The sequence below is a fragment of the Clupea harengus genome, chromosome 21 (genome assembly GCF_900700415.2).
Source record: "Clupea harengus chromosome 21, Ch_v2.0.2, whole genome shotgun sequence".
Classification (NCBI taxonomy): domain Eukaryota; kingdom Metazoa; phylum Chordata; class Actinopteri; order Clupeiformes; family Clupeidae; genus Clupea; species Clupea harengus.
In genome coordinates, this window is record NC_045172.1 from 4,859,852 (window position 1) to 4,884,851 (window position 25,000).

Here is a 25,000-nt window from a genome sequence, read left to right on the forward strand (position 1 = left end):
TCAAGCCGTATTATGTACAATATAATTCGAAGACGGATATAGTCCCCGTGTGTGACTTGTGGTTAATGTTGGAGGCAAGAGAAGCCTCAGGGGACCAAAAAAAACTAATCCAAGCGATTCATTCCTGATCCAGGCTGCGCCATTATTTTTCTTACAATAAGTGTCTAATCTTTTCATCAGTAATTGGTTACATCTGGACAGGGAAAAGAAGAAAAAAAAGCGTGCAGGAAAAAAGTCGAAACTGGAGAGGCGTTTTGAGAAATTCAGTGGACTTGAAAGCCGGCGGAGCGATGTTTTGACATCTTGCATGTCTGGTTAGGGCCTTTTTCCATTACACTGTGGTCACGCATCGGGCTCACACAAAAGGGCAACCACGCCATAGGAAAACATCCATGGCCCTGCATTAGGCTCTAATAAAGCAGAACACACTATATCATCATAAACGTCACGCTTGCCGGCCAACGCAGGCTCTGCGGCGATGGCTTATTTGCTCGGAGTGCCTGGTTAGCATGTGATGGACTTTCGCTAGGGCACATCATGAGGGGGGGGGGGGAGAAGAGAAAGATGTGTGGATTGAATTCCTTAAGATGAAACACGCCAGCCAGCACCCTCCTGGAAGTCCTCTTCTGGCATGAAAGACGCACAACTTCTTACCTGAGGCCTTAACACCGCCTCAACAACACATGACACCAACATGTACTTTGATCTTCCTTATTTACTGTGTTTGTGTTTAGCATTTAAGGACAGTTACAGGCCAGCAGATGTGCCCATCTCATACATGCGATCATGTGATCTATCAGTGCTGAGCTTGTGACTGCGCTCTCCCTTTGCACTATACTTTTCCACTCTGACATATGGGAACACAGTAATGCAGTTAGGTCAAGTAATAGACAGGAGAAATGTTGATTTGGATTGGAAAACGATTCCTTCATAGGACTGGTATAAGCTAAAATCACTAAATGTTGTACATATTGTACTAAAATCACATTCTATTTTGTGACATCTGTATGCTATCAAAAGGAAATTGTAGTTTGTTAGGGGGCATAAATGTGCATGACAATATTATGAAGTAGCTACTACAGGGCCACAATGGTGGAAAATAGTGTACCATCCCGGGGCTATGGAGAAAAAGTCCACCTAGACTGAATCCATCATTGACTTGCCAGTGTCACCCATCTGGCATGTGTGTGTGTGTGTGTGCGAGGCCCATGGTGTGTGTGTGTGTGAGGCCCATGTGTGTGTGTATGTGTTTGTGAGGCCCCGTGTGTTTCTGTGTGCGTGTGTGTGAGGCGTGTGTGTGTGTGTGAGGCCCGTGTGTGTGTGTGTGTGTGTGTGTGTGTGTGTGTGTGAGGCCCATGTGTGTGTGTGTGTGTGTGTGTGTGTGTGTGTGTGTGTGTGTGTGTGTGTGAGGCCCCGTGTGTGTCTCTGTGTGTGTGTGTGTGTGTGTGTGTGTGTGTGTGTGTGTTTGAGGCCCGTGTGCCATGTGAAGGTGCATAAGGCTGCGTCCTGCGCGGACGGCTGGCCTGGGAATAGCTAAAAGGCACTGACGTGTGTGTTGCTAAGCTCCCCTCCATCGCTTTCACACCACTCTGTGGATTTATGGGTTCACTGGACTTCACAGCCAAGGGGCTTGTGAAGGATTGAACGCTGAAGCACTGATGAGTATTGCACATGGACTTTTGGTCAGGCACACACACACACGCACGCACACGCACACACAGACACACACACACACAGACACACACAGAGACAGACAGACAGACACACACACACACACACACACACATTAACACACACACACAAAGACACAGACACACACAGACACAGACACAAAAACACTCACACACACATACACACACACACACACACACACACACACACACACACACACAGAGAGACACACAGACACACATTAACACAAACACACAGACACAGACACAGACACACTCACACTCACACACACAGTCATATGAAGAATGACACCATTTAAGGTGTGCACACCTGCAGCCCTTTTCCCCCTGCATCCAACGAGCCGGCTGTCAGCGAGTGACTTTGTCAGATGCTCAGTGATTCAGTGGATCTCACAAAATGCAGGACGAGGGCGGGAGCCTGCCGGAGCCCACAGCTGCTCGCCAAACGGCCGGGATTTACTCCTCAATAACGACCTCCGAACGGTGAGCACTCAACTGTGCACTGTCACACAGATCCTCTTTGTGGGCATATATCCCAGCCCTCTGATAAGTGGTATTCTGCGGCTTACGTGTAAGACACACACAATCATAAGCTTTGGTCCTTTATTTACTCCGAAATAACGAGGTCCAAATGGTAAGCACTCAAGTGTTTAGGGTCTCTGAGATCCTCTTTTGTGGGGATATATCCCAGCCCTGTGATAAGTGTTATTCTGGTGCTTAAATGTCACACGCGCACACACACACACACACACACACACACACACACACACACACACACACACAGACACACAGACACACACACAGACACACACACACACACACACACACACACACACACACACACAGACACACACACACACACACACGCACACACAGGGCTTTGCTCCTCAACAATGAGCAACTGTGAGTATTCAAGTGCTTGGTCTCTTAGAGATCCTCTTTGTGGTTGTACATACCAGGCCTGTGATAAGTCTTCTGCTAGCGTTGGTTCTTGAGACTTCATTTCCAGTGAAATGGAAATCTCTTCTGTGGTCGAAGTTCTAAGATAATCCTCTGTTCTTGGGAAATGAAACACATATCACATAAATGTCTGTAATTAGCCGTGCAAACTAAGTGCTTCAATTGCTACATTTCATTTTGCAAGACATACAGTAGTTCCATAGTTCCATAGTTCCAGTTCTTTTCTGAATGTCCACTTCTGTGTGCACCTCACATTGGTGATATGTATGATACCTCTCTAAAAAGTGGGGCACCAAAATGTAGTCGTTGAACTGAATATGACATAGTTAGAGTTTCCCTTCACTGATTATCAACTACATTTCAATTTGATTTCAATTACAATTATCAATTGCAGGGCAGAAATCACGTCTCACTAGCCGGGTGAGTGACAGTCAGCATTATATGCAATTGCAATAAGGGATTCATTTGAAAGTGTGTTATATGAACTGTGCATACCTCTGTTAATTGTTTAAGTTGTCTCCCTGTGTCTTACAGTAAGAAGTGGTGACTGAAAAAGCATAAAGACTGTAGAAGTACTAGCACAACGCTAACACATTTACACTATATCCATCAAGAGCGGGAAGAAAACAAAAATTGTCAAAAGAGCCAAAAAAAAAAGATTTGCAGAGAAGTCTTGCAAAAGAAATGCAGGCTGGCAAAAATGAAAAGGAAGAAAGGAAGAGAGAGAGAGAGAGAGAGAGAGAGAGAGAGAAAGAGAGAGAGAGAGAGAGGTGTGGTAGGTGATCATCACTGGCGCCTCCATCTCACAACCCTTTCCGAGAACAAGAGATGCCTGAGAAGAGCGGTGAAGAGCGGTGACATCACCTGATATCGGAGAGGTCACCTGATCTCTGATAAGACAGGTCTGTCGAGTCCTGTGGGAACACAGCCAAAGGATAGCTTACCTCATGCCAGGTTCAAGCCCTTCCCCACCAATGGTACACAAGAGAGATTAAAACCGCTCTCAAAAACATTGCTTATAAATAATAGAGGGGAGGTAGATGGAAAAACACACTGACCCCTCGTTTACTTACTCCTTTCAAGAATCACATGAGAGAAGAATTGATTGCTAAGGGTGTGTAGCAAACTCATTGCTTCTTACTGATGGAGGTTTGGACACCATTGCCCTCTAGTGGACAGTATGAGTAGCTAAAAAAAAGGATGGTGGTGCCTTGCCTGAGTCTGGGTGCTCATGGAGAGAATTGAAGTTTGAGGTTTCTTGAGACAGTGTTGGAAGTCTGGTGATTTGAAAGAGCTATGAAAAAGGTTCTTGTAGGACCCCTCTGATGAGGAGGTCTTTGTGAAACTCCTATGGTTCTGTCATTTAGAGAACCCTTCAGAGTTCTATATTAGCACTTCCTTTTGTGGAGAACCTGACATGGTTTCTGCATGAGAACAAGCTGGACAACTAGCCATGACCATGGTTTCTGGACAGTTTTATACACCACTGATAATTCATAAACATACTGTAGCCATCTAAGGCTATGAGAGGAGCATGTCACCTGGATATGCTCAAATCTGGTTAGATTGATACCTAGACATTTGGTTTACAAACAACACCATTTTTAATGTAACTGGTTTGTATTGCTTTAATGTTTTCTTTTCTCCTCAGGAACAAAGCATGGCATTATAACACAAATGGAAAATAAAAATAAAAATAAAAATAAAATAAAAACACTTAAATCCCACAGAAGCTCTGTACAGCCTTAGTAGTACATTCGCACATTCAAACTCCAGAGTCCATCTTCACAAAGCTGACTCACTGACTCAGAACAGACACCCGGAGGAGAGCATCTGCCAGGTCACCTGCGAGTCTAGAACATTCTGGGTAACACTGATCACCAAAGCATTGGGCCTGACTATGGGGAAGACCAACCGGTGAGTGAAAAACAAAGACAAAACATAATTTAAAAACAGAAATAAATACATATTATTATGTTACACAAAGGGCAGTCAGGGCAGGGGTTCTTTTCTTGTTGTAGCTTTGAGGCCTTGAAAAAGGCAAAGATATGTATGTGGACAGGTATGGTAGTTTAGAATGGACTCTAGCTCTTGTAGGAGGCACAACCTACAACAGAGGCTCCTGGCAGTCATGACAACTGTTTTCCCCTAGTGGTAACATGATATCAATCTACACAATTTTCAATACTGAATGTCAACAACAGAGGATGTCTTATCTTTGCATCAGAGAAGTGGAAGAACTGCAGGGGCATCTGTTGTAGAGTTAGTCTCTGAAGCTCGCCCTTAGAAACTTCATGAGGACATTTTTAGATATGAATTTAATTGAACTAGGGTGGCAGTCTGTAAGTGCTATACAACAGTATAGATGGGGTAGTCATCGCTGAGAGCCTTTTAATCACACATCTCTGCCTTCCTCTTGACATTCTCGCTGGGCAAATTAGTTTTTGTAGCTGGCAGCCAACTTCTCTCATCTCCATCACATGACACACACATTAATTGCACAACTAAAAATGTCAGACTGAGCTATCTGTCGGGCTTGTAACTGCACAGTCCGATGGATTTTCAAAAAATACATATAAAAACAGAAATAAAAACATTTGTGTTTCTTTTTTTTTTTTTAATACATGAACGCCCTCCCCTCACACACCTCAACATGAGACAAAATGGAGCAGTGAACACACACGCAAAAACCAAGTGACGGTCAGCCAGACACACGTCATATATGTTCAAGAGATGTCTGTTTTTGATATCTTCACCACTCCTGACTTTTAGCCAAAATAATTTCCCCCTTTTGTAGTCTCCAATGTTTTGAATGTTGAATATACAATATCTTCTCGTTTCAATATACTGCATGAATAACTCAAAAGCAACAGAGCGACAAAAATAAATATTTTCATTTATGTCACGTTATTTTTTTTTAATAGTAATACATATTTATATCATCATTATTTATAGTCATATTTATCACTTTGTTCATTAGTTATGAAGTGTGGGCTATTTTTTTCTTTTCCTTGTCTTCTTTTTTAAGCCACGCTTTCACACAGTGAAGAAAACAGGTGTGATAACGGGCAGTGTCAACCCAAAGCAACTCCTTGTATTTTTTTTAAAAAGTAGACATTGCCTACTGTGTATTTGGCTAAAATAAAACTCCACTTGGGAGAGGAAATGGTGTGTGTGTGCGCGTGTGTGTGTGTGTGTGAGAGAGAGAGAGAGAGAGAGAGCATAGCGGTAACTTCAACAAGATGTAAGACCCTTTTTAAGTAAAAAACAGAAAAGAAAAGAAAAAAAAAACCTGAAGGTAGCATCACATGCAGTTGAAGTCTCTAGCGATCAGTGTCGCCATGGCAATTTTTCTTTTTTTTTTGTTTCTTTCCTACAGCAGGGGGGGAGAGGGTGATCTGCGTTCAGAGGTTAGCGAATGTGGGGGGGATGGGGTTAAAGTACATGGAGGAGGGGGTCAAAGGTTAAAGGTAAAAGGGGCTACTCTTGCACTACGGCATGCGGGGGCATCGCTGTCGATCTGTCCAGGCCATGAATCGTCATAGGGAGATGTGCACATTTCTGTCTGTGTGTAAGTGTGTGAGTGTGTGTGTGTGTGTGTGTGTGTGTGTGTGTGTGTGTGGTGTGTGTGTGTGTGAGATGACCTGTAGAACGTCTCTCTTCCTATTAACAGGCTCTGTGCATGAGCTGACTCGAACCCAGCACCAGTCCTCCCGTGCATCCTGATATAGTGCATTCATACACGTCTGCATCTGCAGGCCAGAGCAGCCGATCCACGATCCACTCCACCCCACAGTTCAGTCAGCTCTCTCTTTCTGAGCTTGACTAGTCAAGCCTGGGGTCTGGGTGACATTATTGCTGATGTTGGACCACAGTGTTTTTTTTTTTTCCTGATATGCGGTTTGGTCGACTGAAAGGTGTCAGTGTGTTTAGGCAATCTGATCAGTAGACCTTGTAGTGTCCTACAGTCTCAAGTCCACCAGTGTTCACACAGAGTGCAGTCTTGACCAACGATGAAGGGGTAGGGAAGCAGCTAAGGATCATTTTGCAAGCGAACATGCATATCGTCACTGAATACTTTTTCTTTTTTTTCAGTGTTCTTTTTGAAAGAAGTCACAGAGACAGACAAAAAAACATCTTTTTTGTCCAGAGGGATTTTGTAGTTTTTTTTTGACAGTCTGGTTAAAAGAAATTCCTTTACAAAACAAAATGGAATAAATTGTCCAATAATGGCATACTTGTTCTGAACACTACCTTTGGTTGTTCTATCTGAAAAATGATTCTTCGTCACTTTTGTGTTTCCTCACTTGTCTTTCTTTTAAAACTCATGAATTCCTTTTTTTTCCATCTCTTCAAGTCTGGATGAACCGGTGGGAGATGTATTCTCCCCACTCTATTCCAGAAAAAAAACCTTGGAGCACTCCTACACGTGCATAGACTCCATCTTGAATCATCTCCTAATTTACTGAAGGAAAAATCAACACCTTGAAAACTCAAAGAAAAGGAGAAAAATCAACAGTTTACGCAACCCCCTTCCAGTCTCTTCGACAAAAGTAGGGGGAAGACATTTATGAAAAAATATATCCACACAAAAAAAAGGACATGAAAAACGTGTCTCTGTGAGAGAAAAAGAACACACGCAGCAAGAGGAAAAATAAAATGGCTGCCAGGGCAGTCTTCACTGTTTGGGGGCGCCGAGCATGACTTTGGAGACGAAGCTGACGATGGCGCTGGCTGGCTGGTCAGCTTCTAATTCGGCAAACAGGTGACTCACGTTGTCCGTTGTGCTTCCTTGTTTCCGGGCCACAAAACCGAAGAACCTGGAGACACGTGAGACGGTCACCACACAATGACGGCAAATAACATTACCATTAATCAGCAGTTGGTTAAAACGGATTTAAAAGTCAATCTCTTCAAATCACATACCACAACAACAACAATCATAATAATAATATTCACAATAATAATAATTCAAATTAATTTCTTATAAAATCATAATACATATCATATATTTAAGAGGCGTGTGCAGGCATTAACTTCACAATGTAACCAAAGGAGAATCTGTCTTACTTTGCCGCTCCACCTTCTGTCCTGTTCCACCTGCAGAGATAAAACCATACATTTAAGAGATAAACCCCTACATTTAGGAGATACAACCATACATTTAAGAGATAAACCCCTACATTTAAGAGATATTACCCTACATTTAAGAGATAAACCTCTACATTTAAGAGATATACCCCTACATTTAAGAGATATACTCCTACATTTAAGAGATATACTCCTACATTTAAGAGATATAACCATACATTTAAGAGATATACCCCTACATTTAAGAGCTATACTCCTACATTTAAGAGATATACTCCTACATTTAGGAGATAAACCCCTACATTTAAGAGATATACTCCTACATTTAAGAGATATACTCCTACATTTAAGAGATATAACCCTACATTTAAGAGATATAACCATACATTTAAGAGATATAACCATACATTTAATACAAATTTAAAGCCAGACTTCTATGAATGCCTAGAGATATGATAGCTGGCCCTTACTTCCTGTCCTGTGGGTCAAGGTTGCAGTAGGTGACGGTGTTGATGGGATAGTGGCGCCGGAAGAATATTCTGGAAGACAGAGACTTGTGCATGAGAACACAGACTATAATATCAGACCAGGAAGGGCATAACTCTTCAGGCTAACGCTGCTAATTGCTAATGATGGTAATGCTGAAGTACTCGCACGCAGTGAGCATACTGCTGAGTGGCAGTTGAGGCAGTAATCTCCACTGTCTGCATTGGTTTGGCAGAGAGATTGATGGTGTCATGACAGTTCTGTGATGGAGCTGACAGTTCTCCAATGCTGCGAGTTTAACACTCTGATGACCTTTTGTCTGAAAAGCAATGCTAGTCGGTGTCACCTCAGCGTAGCCAGGCGATATTACCGTAAGACTCCAGAGAGGAAACATCACATAGCAACCACGCGATTAACGTGCTGCCATTGATTCTGTTCAAACATAGCAGAATGCCATTTAATGCTAGTCTGAGTGCCAACTTAGATTACTAAACACCCCGAATGACTTCAGTCTGGTAGTTTCAGCTTGCAATGAACCACTTAACTAAACGCCCCCATCCCCAAACCTTAGGAAACACCATATAGTTTATTTAAATTACATATAGTTTTAAAGATTATTATTACTGCTTCTATCATAGTTCCTGTGATTGTTTTGTCTCTGTCATATTCTTTCAATGGCTTCGGTAAAAGCTTCTTCTAAATACATCAACTTACTTCCTCTGATTGTCGGTGAGGGTGATGCCCTGGGTGGACACCTTAAAGTGGACGACGGTGGCACTGGGCTGTGGCTGGGCCGCCAGCGTCTCGCTGATGGCTTTGGCGATGGCCTGGGGGCCAGTCAGGGACTCCATATCCACGGAGTTAATGTACAGAACGTTGCATGCTGGGAAGAATAGGAAGGAAGAAAAAAAGATGACAATGTGAAAAATTGAATGTGACAACAACGGCATCACATAAACTGTATCGCAAATTCATTCCAAATGTGCAAAGTAAAGAAAGTCAGGGTTAGAGCAGTGGTTGATAGTACAGTATTTTGACTGTAGCTAATTCAGCATGATGAAAACTTGAAATCTGTTGAACGGATTGTTGCACATTTAGCCCAGTGTATTAGTCACAGTCTTGCGTGTGTACGCAGACTGCCATCGCTAGCATGCTTTCAGTGCCATGCCTGTTGATAACATAGATTGAGGCCCTCTCAAGAAAAACAAGGGGGAGGGGGAGGGGGGGGGGGTGTTGAGGGTTTGTTTCTTGTAAGGAATTCTGAAATGCTGTGATGCAGTGAGTTGAGGCTAAGGGACAAGAGGTAGCTGTTCACAAAGAGATCATGCTTAGCTGCATCATGAGAAAGGCTTTGGCTTTTCGGCATCTAACTGAAGAACCCACTCAAGGGGAGGGCAAAGCCTGGCACACATATGCACTGTAGTTACCGTGAAACTCATCAGGAACCTTCGGCCCTACGGTGACATAAGAGGGACAAACTGTGAGGGGACCGACGGGGGCTAGTCAAGACGCACATGTAGGGGGAAAAAGTCACAGGATGGAATAGATCACTCGAGAGCACAAAATCATCTGCAAATCAAAGTGGACGGTAACAAAAAAGAACAGAACAGAACAGAACAGAAAAGGAATGAAAAGACCTTTCATTTCTTTTAAACCCAACCACCTCTGATTGTTTATTTCAACTTATTTTTTGTCAACTTTGGCAGTTGGCAGTTCTCTAGAGCTGACACTGAGAGGGGAGGTGAGTCCAGAAGGTTCTGGCATTACCTGCTCCCTGTTTCAGCAGGTCAATGGTGGAGCTTGTCGGGGTGGCTAACTCGATGGCCTCCTCATTCGGGTCTAAGGAAGGCAACATATCAGACGATTAACATCCATTCACATTCAAGAGATGATGATGAAAACACCAGGGCCCAATCAAATGTATTAAACATAATAATCTAATGAAGGTCAATAACCTTACACTAATGTCCAGTAACAGAAACAAGGACAGTTGCAATCAAACGTATGGGGCACCCCGGTGAACAAGACACAGTTCTCCTTACTAAAAGGGAGCATTGCATTACCATTTGATATGATTTATTTACTGCAGGGGTTGCATTTAGTGCTAAATAAATAACAATAATGTTATGATGTCATATGCCGACGGGTGGCCAAACCTTTGGATACCACTATCGCTAAGCAAAGTTTAAAGTGATAGCACGGAAAAGAGACAGAGTGCTGCAGTAGGACTGGACAGGACTGTGGGAGGACCATGGAGAGAGTGGTGGGCCGTGAGAATGTCTTACCTCGGGTCGGGATCATTAGCTTGCATGGGAGAGCCAGGGGTGTCATGGAGTGCTGGTACACCAACGCAGACAGACAGCCTGTCAAGCGGAAACACAGACACACACACAAGCACACACATAATCACACACATGGGACACACACACACACACGCAAGCACACACATAATCACACACATGGGACACACACACACACAAGCACACACATAATCACACACATACACAGGGGACACACACACACGGAGCACAGTCAGATGAAGGAGGACACACACACACTTTTGGACAGTAATATAGACTGAGAAATGAATGTGTGTAGTGTTAATGAGGATTAGGAGCTCACCAAAGTAGGGTTCGTTAGGGCAGCCCTTCAGTCTCACGCCCTTTGCACTGGTCTCAATCAGGAAGTGACGAACCAGCTCGTTAGTGATGTCACCCACTGAGAAAATAAGGAAGAATAAGGTAGAAATAATGTCACTTAGCTCCAGAATTTGCTAATTTGATTCAATTTGATTTAATTCAAGTATATTGAATTCAATTCAGTTACATTTTTTTCAGTTCAATTCATGTCATTGGTTTTCTGTTTACTGTCTCTAAGATGAGTCTACAGACTGGCCCATGGCTCATGTCTATAGTCTGATGGTACCTTTCTTCGTCTGTTGCACTGTGGGTGGAGGGGAGGCCACCTTCATGGCCAGACCATAGGCCCCTTTGAATGAGTGGCTGTCTCGGATCACGAAGGCTCCGGGCTCTCGGTCTTTCAGCACGCAGATAGCTGGAGGACACAGGGATGTAAAAATGGGTCTTTAAAGGTGTAGTATGTAGTTATTATGTCATTAAATCTGCCTCATCCACTCATCTGGGTCATTAAAGGTGTAATATGTAGTTATTATGTCATTAAATCTGCCTCATCCACTCATCTGGGTCATTAAAGGTGTAATATGCAGTGATTATGTCAATAAATCTGTCTCATCCACTCATCTGGGCATCAGCAGGGCCAGGAGGTGACAAGGTTTGCTTCCCTAACACAATGCTACTAGTGTGTGCTTTGCTACATTGTTGCGTTGTATATATCTAAATATTCAATTACATCTCTTAAGAAGTATCCCTGGAGGAGATCCAATGCACACATCCAGTGCAAACATGTCAACAAAACATTAGCGATATAATAATAATTATAACGAGCATAATTCATTTAATGAGATTTGCAAATGAGACATGTCCCCTAGGACATCCGTGATAGGGCAGCTCTCACCTTGCTCCCGGGAGATATCTGGCTTGTACCAGAACTTGGACGTGTCCTGCACAAACTTGACATTGAGCTTGATGTCTGGTGGTCCATCAGCTGGAAGAAAACAAGGACACACTTAAAAAGACTACTTCATAATTCAGTTCAGCATATCTTGCTCTTCCCAAAGGTAAAAGGAAACTATTTAATTAACTAACAACCAGTATTTTAGTATTTTACATTTTACATAATTGTAATAATGGGACAATAAAATTAAGAAATTAATTCAATTTAATCAACTTCTGAATTCAATTTCCATACTTCCATACTAAACATCCATACTTCAGTTTTCAACACCCATACTTGATTCATCATACTTCAATCATTTTCACACTCAGACTCAGCGATGGTCCCAACCCCATTGTTCCCTCACCATAGATGGAGACGATGGCAGGTTCAGACTGGGCATGTGGGGGCATGATGGGCGTGCTGGTACCGCTGGGCGCGGGTGAAGACATCTTCCTGTTCATGAAGCCCTCGGTAGGCGTGGCGCTGGGCCTCTCCAGGCTGGGCGTGTACCTCTTATCGGGCAGCATGGGCTGGGAGCCAGGCTCTGCGCTGTGCCCGTATCCTCCAGAGGCGCTGGACTGGCGAGACTGATGCCCGGGCGAGAAGTCGGGGCTTGCCTGCCCGCTGGGCCTCCTCTCTGGGCTTGCGCTGCCGGCGCCTCCTGGGCTCTGGGCGTGACGGCCCATTGTTGGGCTGAGGGGAACCGCTCTGGTGGTGGCAGCGCCCACATGGCGTATGGGGCTGTCATTGCCTGGGGGCCCCCGGCGCCCCGTGGCGGGGCTGCTCTGATTGGCCAGCCGGCGCTGGAGGACGGGGCTGGGGGCAGTGTTGGTGGCCACGGTGCGGTGGAGGGTGTTGGGGCTGCCGGGGACACGGTGGACACCCATGATGTTGACCGTGGCCTCCTGGGGGTCCAGGTAGCCCAGCGGGTCGGGGTAGAAGTGCGGGTGGGTGAACTCACTGGTGTTGAGCGGGTAGCCCATGTTGGATGCAGGGTTGGGGGGACTGGCTACTCGCATGGCACTGTCAGGAGTGGGGAAGTGTCTGCACAGGACAAACAGTAAATATGGCATGTGAATTAACATCCTTGTAATCAATTCCTTAAAATCCGCATAGGCAAACACTGATTTTACTAGGTAAAGGGTTATGTTGCCCCCCCACACCCCCAGACACACCAATGCAAGCACACGCACACACACACACACACACACACACACACACACACACACACACACACACACACACACACACATTCACACTCACATTCACACTCACACTCACACACACTCTCACCCTTCAGGCCGGTGGCCAGTGCTCAGGGGTGAGAGTGGGGGGTTGATGCCATGGGACGGGGGCGCCCCTCTCTCCATAGCCTCGGCTGGGTACAGGGGGTGCTGGTGGACTGGGGACATGGGGGGACCCCTCGCTCCAACGTGAGCCACGGGTCCGATGTAGCCTCGCGGCTCTGCCGGGAAAAAAAACACAAAAACATTTTGGGCAGGAGCAAACAAAAACTCTTAGCACCAAGATGAAGGACAACAAAGAAACGAGCAAACTCTGAAAAAAGAAAATCAGAGGTGTGAGTGAATGATGACTTTCTGAAGAACCTGAAAGTAGCAATAAGGGGGTAACCAGTTAGAAGTCAAACTGTGGAAAAGTTAGCTACTTTTAGAAACGTACAGCAGAGGTGCAAACACGTCGCCCCTTCATGTGAGGATATTAGTGCAGAAGAGGATTAAACCTCATAAAAAAATTAAAAAAATCGGGTATCACATGCACTACTTAGCTTACCACAGAATAACAAAGAGTTTGCTTAAAACACTAACAATGTAGACTTCTCTGTGTTTTTTGTGAGCCCCTGTTTTCATTTTAACCTTGCATTAACAACATGAAACCAGTACCAAACACAAGGCTTGGAAGACATGAGGATGTGAGTCATCAAGTCTAAACGTTTTTCTTATTCCAGTGTACTGTCCATGTAGTCCAATAGTCGGATTGCATGAAACAACAAGACCACGTCTGCCTAGTGCAGTCTAAAACAGAGTGGACTGAAACAAGGAGCCAGATAATATGAAGACTTGGAGGGGTGAGTTGGGTGGCAAGAACAGAAGGGGGGAGTGACAGTGGATGAGCACAGCACAGCACAGGGTCAAGTGGAGAACAGAGGAGAGGCAAGTGAGTTGGGTGGCCAGGAAAATGACCCTTACCTTCCATTTCATCACTAGAGTCAGAATCTGACAGCCGGAAAAGAAAAAGAAAAAAGAGAAAGGGGAGGAACGGGACAGAGGTTGTTGGTGAGAGAGGGGGAGGGGAGAGAAGAACAGAGACTGAGTGTGGAGCCGGAAAAATGTTGACAGTTGCACAGGATCAAGGGAGGGTTTGAAGAAGAGCCAAAAGCAGTGAAAAAAGCATAATGGAGGAGGAGGTGTCCCTCTGTCCAACCTTGTTTGGTGTATGACACTCTTAAGTATGTAATACACAGCATGCAAATATCACAGTCAATGGGTGCTAAAGATACAATATAATCATGCATGTTTCCAGTCCAACATATTTCCTTTGTTCCGTGAATATTTGTGTGTGTGTGTGTGTGTGTGTGTGTGTGTGTGTGTGTGTGTGTGTGTGTGTGTGTGTGTGTGTGTGTGTGTGTGTGTAGGGTTCTGTGTCTGTGTGTGTGTGTGTGTGTGTATGTGTTTGTGTGTGTAGGGTTCTGTGTGTGTGTGTGTGTGAGTCACTCACCAGAGCTGCTCTGCTGCATGAGAACATCATCTGGGCTCTGCGCCTTCAGCCCCAGGGCCGACAGCGGTGTCTTGGCCATCCCTGAAGGGGATCGACCTGCAGCACCACAACACACAAGAGCAAACACACAAGGGACAAACAGGGAGAGGGAGGAAGAGAAGAGGGACACGGGAGGACAAGAGAGTTAATGAGCTGGGACCAGAGGAGGAGAAGAAAATACACGTTTATTCTTTCCACAGCTTAGGAATGTCATCAATAGCTCATTACGAGTTAACGTTTGCACATGCCTAAGAGCTTTAACAAAACGACTACCAACACTGGGGGGGAAGCTCACAAACTGGAACACATCCAGGTGACAAATACATCAACAGTGATAGGAAATGACAACAAGTGGCACATCAGGAATGTCATGCAGATGACAAAACAAACAATAAACAAACAAACAATGTGCTGCTACCACGGTGACGACTACAATGATCACATGACACAGCCGGGTGATGGAGCACATATGAGAGCATATGGACAAGAGTCAATTAGGCCTGCCTTTCCCATTGGGATGTCCTGGATGGTGTGCTGTCAAATGTGTGAAATGCAGATGGTAGCAGCCAATCTTTTGTAGTTTTTTTTTGTTTTTTGGACAGATTGTAAAAACATAAAATGTTGATTTGCACATGTATGAATACAAACGATCTAAACCCTGCATGACCACTGTATCCTTTGAGGGTTAAAAGGGTCGAATTAAACACATAAATCCCCTATAATGCTTTCTTGGTCTGAACAGGAGCCACATACAGTAATGATTGCCTCAAACATCACATGCATCTCTTTGATGGAATATTTTGCCTTTAATTATTGCAGCATTTTACAGTGAAAATCTCCTCCCACAAAGAAAAAGCTCAATGCTCATTCTTGCCTTGTGAAAGACCTCCCTAAATTCTGAAAATGAATCCTCAACTTGTTGGCTCGACTAAAACGTTTCCTGACCATAGTGAAATATGAATTGTGTAGTATTTTGCTCTATCTGTTGGACTTTTAGATGAAATGCCTACGTTATAGGTTGTTATGGACCTTGCATCTTTGTGAAAACCATATGCTCTTTGCCATCATGCTGACATATGAGGGCCAAGCATGGCAAAACACCTGCAGAGTCTGAGCATGCATCCTGCACTTACCAAAGAATCCCAATCAATTCTTTGTCTGACAGACCAAATGACCAATACAAGGCAAGACAGGAAGGGGCGTTTGGGGCTTATCTGGCCTCTGATTGGTTCATTTATACACCTGCAGCATGACCTCGCTGCAGGAGGAGGGAGCCATGGAGATATTGTTATGACGATGAAAACCAATGACAACGCTCTGTCACGACATCCCTGCAGTGCCTGTGGGGTTGTGTTTGTGTGTATGTGTCTGTGTGTCCATGTGTGAGTGTGTGTGTGTTTGTGTCCTTGTCTCTATCTTTGTGTGTGGGTGTGTCCTTGTGTCTGCCTGTGTGTGTGTGTATGTGTGTGTGTGTGTCGGTGTGTGAGTATTTGTGCATGTGTGTGTGTGTGTTTGTGTGTGTGTGTGTGTGTGGAGGACAGTATTTCTTGGTTTGTGAGTCATATGGATGAATAGCTTTGAACCTTAAAAAAGCAGTGATGCAGTATTTCCCTTATGGAGATGTACCCTGCAATGAATAAGCAAATGTTGCGAGTGTAACAAAATTCTGCTGCCGATCTCAATGACCGTGACTAAGTGATGACTGCGATGAGAGATGTCATGTTTGGATTGCAATTAGGGATCTCCTCACAATAACACTCCAATCTGTCTCAAACCATTTCACCATGAAGAACGGAGGCCAATCCGTCAGACCTCTGGACTGTGAAAAGATACTCAGTTGCAAATCATGAGAAACATGAGACGGTATTTTAACACAAGTTCAACCTCTTCATCAGAATCCTTATAACCTCATAGCTAACCAGACTTCACTGAAGGATATGCTCTCTCTGTTACGACCCAAAAATGGATACTTGTTTCATCCCTCTAGCCTGCTAGAGAATACTCTTTAGCCAGAGGAGGAAGAAGAATCTGAGGCACTGATGTCATTTCCTGTGGTGTGACCCAGAGCGTGTTTTTGGGAGTGAATAAAAGTGAGCCCCCCCTCCTGCAGGGAGGTGAGACTTACACAGGTTGAAGTAGGGGGTCTGTGGCGAGGTAAGGGGGGACACGGGGAAGGCGGGGGTCGAGGGGGGGGCCTCACCACCGGCGCTGGGGGTCGGGCTGGTGGGGGCGCCGCCGTCCGGTGTGTCGTCGTACGCCTCCCTGTAGCTGTGCATGTGGACCTGCAGGGGGAGACAGAGGGCTGAGATGTAGACACAAACGGGATACATGCGCGCACACACACACACATTAAACACACACACATGCTTACACAGACCTGCACATATAGCACACATAAACAAACATCTGCCAGGGGAAAATAAGCTTATATATATCATCACACACACACACATGCACACACACACACACACAAACCAGAAGGGGACCTGTATAGGGAGGATAGAAAGCATATACATAAAACATAGATAAAAGTGAACTAGCAAATGTTCATAGATGAGCCGTGCACACACACACACACACACACACACACACACACACACACACACACACACACACACACACACACGCACACTAATAAGAATGTTTACTCCTCAGTAAAATACATCAGCTAGCACAGGCAGTTCAAACAAACTAATGCAGCCTGCCCCAAATCACTGTGGCGTTCTGGGAAATGTAGTCGCGGCAAGGGTACCTCTCTTGGTCGGCCTCCAGGATTGGAGGCGATAACAGTGACGAACTCTGGCGACACAGGGGTGCGGCTTGCGCTCCCGTGACCAGGCCGCTCCTCGTGGCCATTATGGTACTGACCCTCGCTGGTCGTTCGGCGACGCATTGATGACATGGCCTCATCTGGGGTCACTGTGTGTGACCTTGACCCTGAGAGGGATATGAGGACATACATTCATATGACATACCCAAAGAGAATTACATACAGAGCTTAGGTCTATGGGTGCAATGTGAGGTTTCAGTTGCAAAAATGCTTTTAAGACAAATTATGCAACTCCTATACTACAATGAAAAGGTATTGGCTATTTTTTTCTCGTTCGGGCAAAAATGGATAAAAATGACCAAATAAAGAAACAAGCTTTACAGAACGCATAGCAGTACTGAGACACGTGTCCTCATGCCTTCTATCTCATTGCTGTTGGTCTTCAGAATATTGTAAAATATTTTCATAAAGAAGCACAAAACCATGTGGTCATGTGCTCATTGTACTACTCAATGTTCTCCATTACCGCTTGAACATCTGTAATCATTGTAAAATACTTCAAAACTGCATACTCTTATTTTGCCCTGAAAAATTGTGTAAGCACAGATTTAGGATGTGGAAGCTAAGATGGTATGAGTTGAATCTAGCAATGGCTGCCATTTTCCACAGCATTAAATCAAATGATTTCATGGCTGCGCCCAGGCAGCATCTGACTTGGCCAGACATCTGCATTCGATTAGAGCCAGATCACCTGTTTCATAATCAGCGACCTGGGTGGCTCCGAGTAATGTCATGTCATGTCACGTCATGCAAAGTTATCACTACAGCTCCGTCACTGTGTCTGCAAGCACAGACCTTTAGATTGAGTCCCCTGTATGTATCAATGGGCCATATGGTGTGCCTGAGAAACTCAAGGAACTTGCAAGCCCTTGTTCTTATTAGAGGCTAAACCACTGCTGTTCAGATACCTATTGGATGCCGAGGTGCAGAGAGGAATAGAGGAAAACAAGAAAAGAAAGAGTGAGAGTGGAGGTGAAGGTGGAAGAGCTGTTGGAAGAGTGGGGAAAAAGAAAGAGGTAAGGATAGAGAGAGAGAGAGAGAGAGAGAGAAAGCAAGAGATAAAGAAAGAGAGGAGGAGTAGTGGAAAGGAGTGTGACAGAGGACAAACCAGAGAAGGAATAGGAGCGATGGCGTTCAGGCTGGGGGCTCAGACTCGCCGAGATGCCCCGGATGCGAGCGTTGTACTCTGCCCGTGATGGGGAGGGGGAGAGGGGGTGAGAGGAGGCATATGGAGGAGAAGAAGAAGAGGAGGAGGAGGTGGTGGTGGTGGTGGTGGTGGAGGTGGAGGAGGAGAAGGAGGAGGAGAAAACAGGTGCAGGAGGAGGTGCAATGGTGGCGTGAAGGGGTCGGTCCACAGAAAGGAGCATGAATGGACAGACAAAAACGACAGAAAAAAAGAGACAGAGATACAAAGAAAAGGAAGTTACACTCATGTCCATTTGTAAACTCATTAATGGACATGCATGGTAAATGAATGAGCTGATGATCATGATCTGATATCACTCCCAGTGTTAAAGACCATTTAATAGCCACATATGATTATAACTCTTCATTCCCCGTAGCATGATGACTTCAACTTATTAGGATGGTGATCTATACTTCAAAGAATTCCTATTGCAATTCCACTGTCTTGCCATATGTGCAAAATGAAAATTGCATCCATCAATTATGGCTTCCTATCCATCAACCCCTGTGTTATTCCTCTATCTATCACACATATGGCATACTAATGTGAAGATCCCCATGCATCAGCTAGGAGTAGGTGACATCAGTGTCAGCATGAGCTCATCTCTTGTAACCACATACACCTCTCTGCCTCTGTTTCAGAGGACAAACAGGGCCATTTCTTCTGAGGAGTGGGACACACACACACACACACACACACACACACACACACACACATATTCACTAGTATTTTTCCACTCAGTAAAAACCTCAGACCAAATATTGGGCAATGACAGAGGAATCCTTCAACAAGTCAAACTGCCTGTTTCCCCCCTTGCAGCCTTCTTCACAGAGTGCGGTTTTGGATGAAAGACTGTCTGTGGCTCAGGACTACGGCTTAGACTGTTTCAACAGACTTGCAATCAGATCACGGACGAATACCGCGTACATACAGTGTTTGGTGTAATGTTGCGTTCTTAACACATGGATTTCATGTTAACATCATTCTTTTGGTTGGTTTTGACTGATTGTCTTCATATTGCAAGATCTTTCGCTCCTTACTATATATTTAATGTTTGCTGAAGAAAAAAAATCGGAATTCTTTTCATCTGGCACTATCCAAAATTATAGCTCCCTTTGTCACACCATTTTATCAATTTTAAATGTTTTACATTTCATATTTGGATTCTACCACTGTATTCCCAACTCAGAACACAAGATGTAGCTCCTGGAGCTGCCACAAGATGGCGCTAGTGAACAATAGCGGAATGCACTTCGGTAGTCCCTGAAGTCAATGTGGAGAATGCCTGGTAGCTGAAACAGAGGCAGAGGCTTGATGGCTATTCTTACACCCCATGATGGAGGCCTCTGAACTCCCCTCCTCTCCCAAGCACCAAGCACTGGCTGGACTTCCGGCAGGCTAGGGGGGGGGGGGGGTTGGTGGGGATTGAGACTCATGTCATGTGTTTGGCTAACAAACAGCTCCACCAAGATTACCCCCCACATTAATTGTCTGTGCCATTGCAGGGATGCTGGGTGACTGTGTAAGGCAGAGTCTGGCCCTCTCGGTCTCATCCTCCCCTGGCAAGAGTGCTCGGGGCTGGGCTGGGCTGGGCTGTGCGCTCATCGCTGAGCTATGCTCCGAGGATTCCGTCAACAGAAGACTGCCAGCTGCGCGTGTGTGTGCCTTGTGTTCCACCCCAAGTAAGGTGTTAGATTTTTTAGCACTAGCTCTAGCCTGATTGTTTACAATTGCTTTGTCCACCATAAATGGATGGATATACTGACATGGGCATAGCTCTTCGTCTTCAGAGAGTGCCATGGAAAACAGAGGTGTTGGGGAAACTATTCTAAACAGGCAGCTGTACACTTGTGAATTCAAACAAACACGAGTGTACTACAAGGAACTATACAAGTTGATGGGCCAACGCACAGTTTGTAGCCAAGTCTCAAGCATTTGATAGAACAAGGCGAAACAGAACATCAATCTGACAATACTGTTTGTTTTTAATCTGTGTTCTGTTCTTTTTGCTACGCATCGAAGGCCTTCCTCGACACCTCTGTGCCAACTTTCCTTCGTGGCTCTTCAGCACGGAAAGAATTCTTGTTTCAGATAAGGTTCAGTTTGCAACTATTATAAACAGAGAATATTATATTTGTGCAGATAACACAGAAAATATTTCCATAGCCCCAGAACTTTTTCCGCATCATGGAGAACTATTTAAGGATTACATGGGCCTAATGCAGACCTCACAAACACTTTATATTACCATGTTTTCATTGTAAGCCACCAAACCAAACTCAAATCCACCATATCAAGCCATGTATTCATTTAACCTTCACTATGGAAGAGAATTTAAAAACAAGACCACTCATGCCAGTTAACCACTCACCCGCTATACGGTGGGCCACCAGCCCCGATAGGTTAAGGCTTTCTTCCTCAGGGTCCACCTCCCTGGCGGGGGTGACCGACGGGAGAGGAGAGGAGGAGGCGCTGTAGCTCCTCTGGGTTGGGGGGTACGGGGACATGCCCTGGAGCTCAGGGGTGTAACACACCGAACCGCCTCCCCCTCCCTGACTGAAGGCGCTCTGAGGCTTCAGGGGTTGTGGGTGAGCCAGGGTGGGGGTTGGGGACCCGGGGCCCCCTCGGTGGACGTACGCCTCCTGGGGGTGTGTGGGGGAGGAGGAGTGGTGAAGGTGGAAGGCCCCCCTGTGCGGCTCCGCTGAGGGCGACATGGGTGGGTAGGCCGGGGAGGACCTCTGAGAGAACTGCCCATAACTGGCTGAGGAGGAGGGAGGGTAACCAGAAGCGTAGCTGTGGATAGCCTGGTCTCCCTGGTAGGACGGTCTAGGGTAGTTCTGGGCAAAAGGGGTCTGGTAGAGGGACGGGTTGTCCCCCGGTGGGGCACTCTGGGATTTGGGCACGGGAGTCTGCGTGGGCTCCAGGTCCAGCATGAGCATGTTCAGGGCCTCGATGGATTGCTCCACATCGTTCTGTGAGGCGCCGCTGGGCGACGTGGGGAAGCGGGACAGGCCCGACATGGGTCCGAAGAACGGGTCGTCCACCAGGCCATACTGGTGCCAGGCATTGAGGCCGCGCTGCACCGCCTCGCGGCTACTGGTGCTTCGCTCAGGAGTCTGGGGGAGATGGCGGGAGGCGTCGTTCCGCCCCGCGTCCAGGGCCGGGGTGGCCCCGTAGGACTGTGAGCGGTACATGCTCCCATTCTGATCGTTGTAGTCGATCAGCCGCTCCTGGGCGGAGGCTGAGCCGTGCACCTGGTGCACCGGCATCTCTCTCCTGCCGGACCTGAGCTCTGGGAGAGCAGACGGCCCTTCAATGTCCACGGTGGTCGAGTCGGATGGCTGCTGCTGCTGCTGAGGTGTCTGGTAGACGCTGTGTCTGTGGCTGTCCGTGGCCGGCGTCTCGTGGCCGTCCAGGGACGAGATCGTCAAGAGGCTGTCCGCGCTGATGTCAGCCCCTGGAAGCTCGTCGTCAAGGATATCAGTCTCGCGCTCGGCCTCGTCCCGGTCGTCGGTAGCACCGGCTGCTGCAAGGATGGTGCGGATCCCACCGCGCCCGTTCACGTGAATCTGCGCGGGCACCAGGTGGAGGATCCCTCCCGCCGCGGGGCTTCCTCCTCCTCCGGGGGACGGGTAGCCCTGTCGGGCCTGATGCTGCTGCTGCGGTCCTCCCTCGAGGCCGCTCAGCAGCTGCTCCAGCTCCCGCTTCTCCCGCGGGCTGAGGGGCGGCTCGGCGCCCGACTGGATCACGCAGGCGCCCCCGCCACCTCCAGCGCCACCCGGCTGGGACTGCGGGTCATCGGTGCGGTCGGTCTTTACGGAGGCGGTGGAGTTGCCCGAGTCGCTGCTCACCGAGAGAGCGTGGTCGACGACTGGAAGGGCGTGGTTGACGACGGGAAGAGGAAGCGCGTGATTGGCTACGGCCACCACCTGCTGGAGAGGAGGGTGGGCACGTTCGGCCGGTGGGAGCCCGTTGACGGAGACGATACCCTCTGTGGAGTCCTTCTTTCGGATCTTAGCGTAGAGACTGCCGTCAACTGGACCCAGGGTGTGTACTACGTCTGTAAAACATCAAAGAGGGATAAACTGTTAGATGAACAATCCTTTTAAACAACGTTCAGAATGCAAGCAAAGGTTTCGATTATTTGATCCTCAAGCTTTTGAGCACAGACTTACAACAAACTGTCTAGATATGTGGGCTAATACATTTGAACACTTCAAAGCTCATATACGACATTTAGAGTTTATATCAGTATTGCACTGGGTGGTACAGTGTTGTGAAAGCTTTATAGCTGCTCAACCACAACTTACCGAAAACTCACATACATGAGTCACTTATGCACACGAACACATACACACACAAACAGACATGCAATAAGGCACTTAGCTCCTCTGTTTTTCAGTATGAGCTCACCAAGACTCACGGCCACATGAGCTTTGATACTCAAGACCCTCCTGGTGTGATCGCTGTGTTAGGCGCCCAATTCTCTGTGTATTGTATCACGGCCAGGTCCCCGTTAGTTCCCCCTGCTCTCGTGTCCCCAGTCCTCGGCCATGGCAGAGGTTTCTGTGTCTATTAAAAGCCCTGGTCTGGCGGCCTCAGACACTGCAGCCCCCGCGTCAGAGCACATACCCGATGACGCAGCAGTGGGCAGTCCTTCCTTGTTTGATTGACAGCCAACTGTGATGTGTCACTTGAGATCGACTATGGGGTTAGGGTTGGGGGGCTGGTACATGGTGTTGGTGGGGGGGTGAGGGGTGGGGGTGAAGCAGTAGTAATAGACACAGGCCTAGAGGCCTACATGCCCAGTTACTGCCTTACAACAGGACTGCTATTGCAGGTCCTGCTGGTGTGTTTGCGTGTGCATGTGTTTGCATGCGTGCAAGCAGCAGTCGGTGTGCAAGACAGTAAATCGGTGGCAGTGGCCTGTTCCTTTTGTGTCTTTTGTGAGCAGCAGATGGGATGGGCAACATTTTACACTGTCCTTGATGTGACAGTAAAGTATAGGCGCTTGCTTCCAGTCTATTTCGAATAAAGGTCCTGCTAAAGGCACTGCCCACAGGAGCTCTTTGCCTATAAAAGACAACCAACTGAAAAGCATTTTGAACAGAATAAACTTAGACTAGAACGACATCACGACACCGGCAGGTTCACGGGAACAGCACCACATGAGTGAGTTTACTTTAAAGGAGATTAAAATTGACTTTAAACTGATTAAGTGAAATAAGACAAAACGGCTCTTGAAAGACTCCATGTATGCTCCACATATTTGGGTAGTCCTAGGAGATGTTCAGGACCTTAATTTGCTGATACAGCCTGGACTAGGAGCATCCACAGATTCCTTCCTTGCCATGCCAGCAATGCTGCGGTTCACCTCAAAGTAATGCTAAGTGTGGTTTATTTTGGAGGCAGCTATCCCTGGCAACCAAAGGCTTCCATGCCATCACCTTATTTCATAAGATGATTCAGATGATCCAGTGCATGTCTGGCTATATCCAACAACATAAAACAGTAACATCAACTACTCAATGGGTTCCATCGAACGCCCATGTGGTCACGTGTCCACGTGGACCTAGGACCTCAAGTCTTGTGTGATCGTTGTTTTCCAGTGTGACCTGTGAGAGCCTGTCCATGGCAGCCTATGCTGTGAATCCGAGTTCAACTCCCGCTCTTAAAAATTCCAAATGCTTCTGTTGCTGCCCTCCATCCCTCCATCCCTCCATCCCCTCTGGCTGCCTGCCTGTGGGATATACGATCGGCAACAGATTATAAATCTGAAAACTTCATCTGAGCACAAGTGCCAGAGACAGACAGGGGAGCCAGGCCTCGGACACACATGGTAAAGCACTTCGGCTAAAGAGCTATTTTAGCTTTTGGCCCCTTGTCCCTCTCCAGTACACTTCAAGCTGGGGTGATAATGATGACGCTGTCTGCAGCTCTCCCCCCTATGTGTTGATGTTGACGTTAATGCAAGCTACTGCTCCGCCATTTTGAAACTGTGATGAAAGCACAGCTGTTCGGGGCATTTTTTTTATTAATTTTTTTATCTTAATGGCCTGGTGACTGGACTGTTGCATTACATCATCCGGATGGTCACACACGGAACTCAAAATCATGTTCAAGAATCAGAACTGTTCACAGAAAGCAACATTCGTTTATGTTTTAAAAATAATTTCCAATGCTTTTCTTCACCTCAGACTCCTGAAATTGGTTAGCTAGACTGTTTAAGCCTTTGCTAACAATCAAAAACAGTGTATGAGACTGTCTTCATGCAAGTTGATACAAACTCTAAATGAAGTTATCACCTCCCCTTAGATAGGTCATAATATGTTAGGAGGCTGGACTGTCGAAGAGGAACAAAATCTTAGTGGGCCCAATCAAAGGTATTATATTTATATTATTATA

The 25,000-nt window shown here is 46.2% G+C and overlaps 1 protein-coding gene across 1 annotated transcript in view; it reads right to left on the minus strand.

Annotated features, from left to right (window-relative positions):
- Nucleotides 1-4,261: 4,261 nt before the first annotated feature.
- tns1a (tensin 1a) overlaps nucleotides 4,262-25,000 on the minus strand; it is a 112,426-nt gene continuing 91,687 nt past the window's right edge. Inside the window, exons 19-36 of the mRNA XM_031558174.2 lie at nucleotides 20,967-22,655; nucleotides 18,518-18,595; nucleotides 17,332-17,516; nucleotides 16,780-16,861; nucleotides 14,541-14,636; nucleotides 14,012-14,038; nucleotides 13,098-13,269; nucleotides 12,169-12,848; nucleotides 11,763-11,852; nucleotides 11,154-11,282; nucleotides 10,851-10,946; nucleotides 10,514-10,591; nucleotides 9,996-10,067; nucleotides 9,656-9,682; nucleotides 8,943-9,111; nucleotides 8,213-8,281; nucleotides 7,722-7,751; nucleotides 4,262-7,471 (exon numbers count right to left, since the gene is read on the minus strand). Coding sequence (XP_031414034.1) covers nucleotides 7,330-7,471; nucleotides 7,722-7,751; nucleotides 8,213-8,281; nucleotides 8,943-9,111; nucleotides 9,656-9,682; nucleotides 9,996-10,067; nucleotides 10,514-10,591; nucleotides 10,851-10,946; nucleotides 11,154-11,282; nucleotides 11,763-11,852; nucleotides 12,169-12,848; nucleotides 13,098-13,269; nucleotides 14,012-14,038; nucleotides 14,541-14,636; nucleotides 16,780-16,861; nucleotides 17,332-17,516; nucleotides 18,518-18,595; nucleotides 20,967-22,655 — 3,911 coding nt within the window. The 3' untranslated portion in view covers nucleotides 4,262-7,329. The remainder of the gene's footprint in view (nucleotides 7,472-7,721; nucleotides 7,752-8,212; nucleotides 8,282-8,942; nucleotides 9,112-9,655; nucleotides 9,683-9,995; nucleotides 10,068-10,513; nucleotides 10,592-10,850; nucleotides 10,947-11,153; nucleotides 11,283-11,762; nucleotides 11,853-12,168; nucleotides 12,849-13,097; nucleotides 13,270-14,011; nucleotides 14,039-14,540; nucleotides 14,637-16,779; nucleotides 16,862-17,331; nucleotides 17,517-18,517; nucleotides 18,596-20,966; nucleotides 22,656-25,000) is intronic.